Consider the following 7,381-nt stretch of genomic DNA (forward strand, 5'->3'; position numbering starts at 1 on the left):
GGAACAACGTTGGGTTCTTGTCCACGAAACCCGAGGAATAAAGTGGCAAGAGTCCTTCCTCCAACATTTCGACGTACATTAAAAAACAAACAATCTTCTGTAGTGTTTCTTACGTATTATTGACACGCAAAGATTCTTCTGTAGTATTTGAATAGTATTAGAGTTTTGTTCTTGTTGTTCATTTTATATTACATGATGCTTTAATGTAATTGTTTAATTATTCATAAACTACTAATATCACCATTAGTTATATAATTTGTAAATTAACCATGTAAATAATTATGATTATTAAGCCTACCAGCCTATCGGTTTTACATGAATTTCCTCATCTTTATGGTATTAAGGGTGGATCATGAAGAAAAACTTTAATATAACAGCAAATGTAGAACGTTTCGACAAGGTTTTGTCATCATCAGGTACCCATTCAAGCCGTCTCCAGCCATTATTAGTCTCAAAGTGGGTTCCTCGTCATCGAATTTAAGGGTGGATCAACTCTCCTCCCCCAAGCTTACATCATTAAAACGGGTTTCAAAAAGTCGTGGTGGGCACAGCACTGATAGCCCATTATGCATCTCTGTGCTTAATAACAAACAAAAAGGGATTAAACCTTTTTTCCCCGTGTTGTTAGACTGCCTGAAAGAATGTCAAATCAAAATTAACAAAAACGTTAGTTTATTTCTGCTGTCTACTTGGGTGATTTTAAGTTTGGTCACCATCTGATTATACTATACATCATGAAAACATATTGTGACGTCACACTAGACAGCTTCAGGTAAGTTCTACTCAAACAAGTCACATGACGAATGGATTTTAGATAAGTAACGTTGTGGCAATCGTTGTCGTGGTTGAAAGACAGTTACCTAAGGTGTTGTTAAAGCTACTAAGACTGACCAGAATTACTGACCAGAGGTATGGCAGCCAGTTAGAATCACCCTTTCATCAACAATTCACTGTCACTCTTATAACGTATCTACAACTTAAAGTGCGGGAAATATTTTATTGTATCGCACGAATTCGAACCCGGTTTACCAAAATCCAGAACACTACAACAGGGCCAACCTGCGCCCCATATAACCTACTCACCGTAACAACAATTTATATATATGTAACTTATGGGAACATCATGCAATACTCACCATAACAACAATTTATATATATAACTTATGGGAACATCGTGCAATACTCACCATAAAAACAATTTATATATATAACTTATGGGAACATCATGCAATACTCACCGTAACAACAATTTATATATATATATAACTTATGGGAACATCGTGCAAGGAAACGAAAATTGAGTAAGAAAGAAAATTACTGAAGGTGCCATCGTCTTCCCCTGAATTACGTGAAGACACAAGATCCTCAAACTTACTAAGAACCATAAGATGAACGTGGGCTTCAACCTCCCCCTTTTGATTGAATGCTTCGCACACGTAAAAACCAGAGTCTTCCACTGCGGTATGTTGTATCACAAGCGTACCTGTATGGGTCACGTGATATCGATGGTTACCTATAGTGGGTAGTAATTGGTGGCTCTTGTACCAATCATAAACAAGAGAATCTTTGGTACCAGCAACAGGACACGGAAGATGAGCTTCAGCCCCTGCAAAAACCTTCTTCTGTAGACCACGCCCCTCTAACAAGAGCCTAGGGGGACCTAGAAAAGGTGAAACGTTTCTCATTAAATCAAATAACTGAAAATAAAGATACATAGACATATGGAGAATATGATCATATTTTTGTTTGTTTAGTTAGAATTAAGCACAAAGCTACACAATGCTCTGGCCACCACGGGTATCGAAACCCGGTTTCTAGCGTTGTAAGTCCACAGACATACCGCTATGCTACTAGGGGCAAGCACAAAGCTACACAATGGGTTGTCTGTGCTCTGCCCACCACGGGTATCGAAACCCGGTTTTTAGCGTCACAAGCCTTCAGACTTGCCGTTTGCCATTAGGGGGTTTGTTTGTTTAGTTAGAATTAAGCACAAAGCTACACAATGGGCTGTCTGTACTCTGGCCACCACGGGTATCGAAACCCGGTTTCTAGCGTTGTAAGTCCGCAGACATGCTGCTGTGCCACTGGAGGGGGTTTATGATTACACATATATTTGATTTTAGAATGTTTTTTTCTTTCTAAGATAACTATAACGTCTAATTGATTTGCAAGAGTGTTGGAACTAGGGGTGTGGAGGGTGAGGGAGCATCCCTGGGCTTGACATGTGGGAGTGCTACGCATGCGTGGTTTCAATGGTATACGGCACCCACGCGCCCCTACGGTAAAAATTATTTCATTGTTAAAGTTGGTTACTTTCCCCATAAACACGAGATTAGCATTACTTTCTATTCAGCAGTTTGAAGACCTAAAAATTAACTCATTTTATAAGACCTTATGTGTGAACAGATGGGGTATACGATGGTATACAAGCTATTTATTTGGGTATTACGTGTGAACAGACGGGGTATACGATGGTATACAAGATTACTCATTTGGGTGTTATGTGTGAACAGAAGGGGTATACGATGGTATACAAGCTATTCATTTGGGTGTTACGTGTGAACAGATGGGGCATACGATGGTATACAAGACTATTCATTTGGGTGTTATGTGTGAACAGATGGGGCAGACGATGGTATACAAGACTATTCATTTGGGTGTTATGTGTAAACAGATAGGGCAGACGATGGTATACAAGACTATTCATTTGGGTGTTATGTGTGAACAGATGGGGCAGACGAAGTCACTCGGAAATAATTTTTACCGGAAATTATCAAACAAGCAGATAAGCAACAGTATTATATTGATTTATGAAATTAGGTTGCGTTAACTTTAGTATCTCATTTGTTGACAGTAATATGTTTAACTGTATTTAAAGTGATTAATAAACTAGACAAAAAGTGTTCATAACAGTCCCGAGTTTAAAATTATAAGTCTCACGTATGACAATGAATAGCATTATAAGTCACAATGAATAGCGTTATAAGTCACATGTATGACAATGAATAGCATTATAAGTCACACGTATGAAAATGAATAGCATTATAAGTCACACGTATGAAAATGAATAACATTATAAGTCACACGTATGACAATGAATAACATTATAAGTCACACGTATGACAATGAATAACATTATAAGTCACACACGTATGACAATGAATAGCATTATAAGTCACACGTATGACAATGAATAGCATTATAAGTCACACGTATGATAAAAATAATTAAAACTGTAAATTATTTTTTTCACATTCTTCTTAACGTGTCCATTAAGGGTTTTAAAAAAAATCAGAGATATGTATAAGTAGTATTTCGGATTTATCTTTTAGCTCCACGAAACCCAGTAGACCTTTCGTTCAATGAGTAACTCGTCAGCTGGGCTAGACGATGAGAAACAAAAATGTCCAAATCTTTGTTCACATAAGTAGTAGATTTGTCCAAGCCAGCTGACGAGTAAAGATAATTGAACGAAAGGCCTCTTGGGCAGTGAATTATCCTGTTTTTTTACACACCTCTAATTTGAAATCCTAAACGGACAAACTAAGAGGTGTGAGTAAAGCATCTGTGGTTTACGCGATTTTTATCACATATGCTAGGCCTATTGGTTTTCAGTATTTCGCCAGCTTTGGACAAATGCTAGACCTATTGGTTTTCAGTATTTGGCCAGCTTTGGACAAATGCTAGGCCTATTGATTTCCAGTATTTCGCCAGCTTTGGACAAATGCTAGGCCTATTGGTTTCCAGTATTTCGCCAGCTTTGGACAAATGCTAGGCCTATTGGTTTCCAGTATTTCGCCAGCTTTGGACAAATGCTAGGCCTATTGGTTTCCAATATTTCGCCAGCTTTGAACAAATGCTAGGCCTATTGGTTTCCAGTATTTCGCCAGCTTTGGACAAATGCTAGGCCTATTGGTTTCCAGTATTTCGCCAGCTTTGGACGTTTAAATTGTAAATTTAAATTCTTTTACTGCATATATAAACTTTCGTCTCTCATCATCCATCAAAAGGCTTCGTTTAAGTTTAGCTTCCATTAACTATTTAACATTAGTTGATTGGCTCGTAAGGTGAGGAGTAGTATTATCAGCGTCATAATGTAGTCTAAATTACTAGCAGGGTCAATATCGAATTTGAAAAGATTTTCTCGTTGTATCTAAACGAATAGAAAACAATAGCGTAAAGTGGCACTTGAAAGATTTCACAATAGGCTTTTCATCATCTCTTCGCGGTTCACGCACAATAGTCTAGCATCAACTGGAAAATGAGACCAACTTATATCATTATGATAATTATATCATTAGAAATATTTCCATTAAAAGTGGGGGTGGGGGGAGTGGTCTTAGTTTGTTCAAACAGCAGAGATATATATGGGATAAAAAGTATACTCCACTACAGCACTTGAAACGTTGAGATGTTTATTTATATATAATTCTAACATAATTTACATTACTGTTGGAAAAAAGATACTAATTACAGAGAAAAGGTTATTAGATTTTACAAAAATATAAACCGTTTATATTCCTTAACTAAGTGAAAAAAAACAGCAAGCAGAAAGTCTTTGGTTATTAAAAAATAAAATAAAAAGACAAATTATTTATTTAAACTACTTCTTGGGTATTTACCGATAAATAAACAAAAACCAGGTATGTACTGTTACAATGTATTATTTATCGAAAATTATCAGACCGTACAATAAATCACGGTACTTTTTATACGTGACGTGCGCAAAAATGGCGGTAATTACACGGTAGTTTAAAGTTATATATTTATATTAACACTGAACCTTTGTAAAATTTCCGCGCACAAGAAAGGCTTAGAGATAACAATCCTCCCTTAAAACGTATTTTAAGCTTGAGTACGCAATAAAGATACTACGCTTCTTTTAAAATTATGATATGAACGAGAGTGTAGAAAGTGTTTTTTTTCTACACTGTACGTACTTCAAGACAACGTTCATTAAATTTTAAATTAATGATAAAAATAAGACCCGCGCGAATGGTTACTAAGCCTAGAAAATTCAATAGGGATTCTAATTAAGGTCGGTTAAGGGGGTTGGAGATGGGGGGGGGGGGTTATGATTAGTGGATTTCCGACTTTCAGGATGTAATTTGGAATATGCCCACGCTTCAGAAGGTAAAGTTCAATACATCTTGTCGTCGTAGTCTTGTTAAATCTTCAGAAGACTGCATTTGAGAAAAAAACAAACAATTATTTGAGCGTTCGACTTTCGTTACCTGTTGTGTTTTTAACAAATAATCTTTTTATTAAGAAACTTAAGTCTACGTTTGGTCACTATTACTTCATAATAGCCTTTAACTTTTAACTGATTCTTTATATTTTTTTGATGATTTGGTACAAATTTGTATCAATTTATATATATGTTAAATGTATTGTGAAAAGTAAACGAACTGTTTGAATTGTCAATAAGTCCTTTGAGGCCCGGCATGGCCAGGTGGTTAGGGCGCTTGATTCGCAATCTGAGAGTCGCGGGTTCGAATCTCCGTCCCACTAAACATGGTGTAGCTTTACACTTAGAAAACAAAAACACACTACATCTGGTCCGCTGGTGGGTCAGTGGTAAGTTTACAGACTTACGATGCTAAAATCCGGGGTTCGATTCCCCGCAATGGACAGAGTGCAATATAGCCTATTGTGTAGCTTTGCACTCAGAAAATAAAAACACTACATCCGGTCCGCTGGTGGGTCAGTGGTAAGTTTACAGACTTACGATGCTAAAATCCGGGGCTCGATTCCCCCGGTGGACAGAGTACAGGTAACATGTTATGTAGGTTGGCAATAACAAAAAACGTACAAGAGTCCAGCATTTCGGGTTTTTTCCCGATGGGCGAGTGGTAAGTTTACGGAGTTACAATGCTAAAATCCGAAGTTCGATTTCCCGAGGTGGACAGAGCGCAACTTTGCACTAAGAAAACAACAAGAAGACTTCGGTGTTTAGACACACATCTGTCCATCGTCAGGTTTTGCTGGTGGTGCTTACATTAAATGTCACCGCAATATATCTAGAGGGCCCTTCTGCGATTGTAACTTGAACAGCACGTGATCACAGTTCCGAAACAAATTGAATTTAGTATTTTTGCAGAAGTTAATTAAGTAGGATTTTATTACAGATATATCAATCGAAAAGCAATCTTTGCTACTCCCAAAGAAGCTTTTACCAGGCTCGGAATTAATTATAAAAAGGAAGAAAACCAAACTTTTCGATCAAACTTTGTGTTTTCTATTAAAAGGCTTGTAAAAGGATATGGATTCATGTCGAACTGAAGAGGAGACGTGAACGTCACGAAACCATTACTCCTGTAAAAGACTTGCAACGGAACGTCTTGTTTCTAAAAGAATGGCTTTCTATTTGTGTTAAGTCTTAAAAACTGTACTGTTTTCCTTTTCGTTCTTCAGTATTAATTCAGCGGAATGTTTGTTTGTGGTCAAGCGCAAAGTCACACAATGGCCTAACTAGGTTGTGTTCACCACGGGTATCGAAAAACCCCGATTTTTAGCGTTATAAGCCTTCAGACTGACCTACGAACCACTGGGGGTCTGGAAAGGAATTCGGTGCTTGTAAAGCCTCAGTACAATGTCTTACAATAAAAACGGATGTGTGTTCCTTATAACTCTTGTGTTAAAATATTAGGTCATTAGAACGAGCGTGTTGCAAAGTGGTTACTGAAAAATAATAATTAAACTTTCTTTAAATTGCCCTTCCGAGTTTGCAGGAAAAAACAAAAACTCATTTTGAAGGAAATAACAAGTTAGTAAGTTATATGCCGTGTTGCTCCTAATTAACGCCCCAGGGGGTATTAAAAACTGAAAATGGAGTGACTATAATTTTTTATATGTGATTTGTTCATTTCAATGACAATAAGTGTGTGTGTGTGTGTGTTTGCTTTCTTTTCTTTTTTTTCAAATCTAAACTACGGTAATAAAGTGGATTATATGTTGGATTTATATTGCTGTCAATATTACAGTAATAAAGTGGATTACAGTTAAAGTGGATTACAGTAGAGAATTATATGTTGAATTACTAGTGTTGTCACACAAGGTTAGCTTTATAAAAATATCGGGGGGTCGATAATTAGCGAGGAGGCTTTAATTAGGGACAATACGGTAAATCCATGTGGATCCAGATGTCCCAATGGCCCAACTTTCGTCGTATTTGTAACAACAAGATTTTGCCGTCTCCGTATATTAGTTTGTTTGTTACCAGCTTTTTTAAAGTTGCTGATAACTTGCTTAGCCTTCGCCGATTAATACAAAACAAACACGTACCTATAAATGATTTGAAACATGAAATTTTTTTTATAGTTACCGGCAACTCTTTTATCTATGATAAAAATATCTGTATCTATCTATATCTATCTATCCA

General features: G+C 36.8%; 1 protein-coding gene across 8 annotated transcripts in view; it reads right to left on the reverse strand.

Moving 5' to 3' along the window:
• The window catches only part of LOC106467988 (fibroblast growth factor receptor-like 1), a 69,805-nt gene that overhangs the window by 25,831 nt on the left and 36,593 nt on the right, over positions 1 to 7,381 (reverse strand). For 5 of the 8 annotated variants that reach the window (XM_022396257.1, XM_022396260.1, XM_022396258.1 and 2 more), the window contains one exon: positions 1,319 to 1,660. The exons of 1 other annotated variant lie outside the window; for it this stretch is intronic. In XM_022396257.1, the coding sequence (XP_022251965.1) occupies positions 1,319 to 1,660 (342 nt within the window). The remainder of the gene's footprint in view (positions 1 to 1,318; positions 1,661 to 7,381) is intronic. 2 more of the 8 variants (XM_022396262.1, XM_022396261.1) reach the window with 1 other exon arrangement.

This window comes from Limulus polyphemus, unplaced genomic scaffold (genome assembly GCF_000517525.1).
Source record: "Limulus polyphemus unplaced genomic scaffold, Limulus_polyphemus-2.1.2 Scaffold2821, whole genome shotgun sequence".
In the NCBI taxonomy this organism is placed as follows: Eukaryota; Metazoa; Arthropoda; class Merostomata; order Xiphosura; family Limulidae; genus Limulus; species Limulus polyphemus.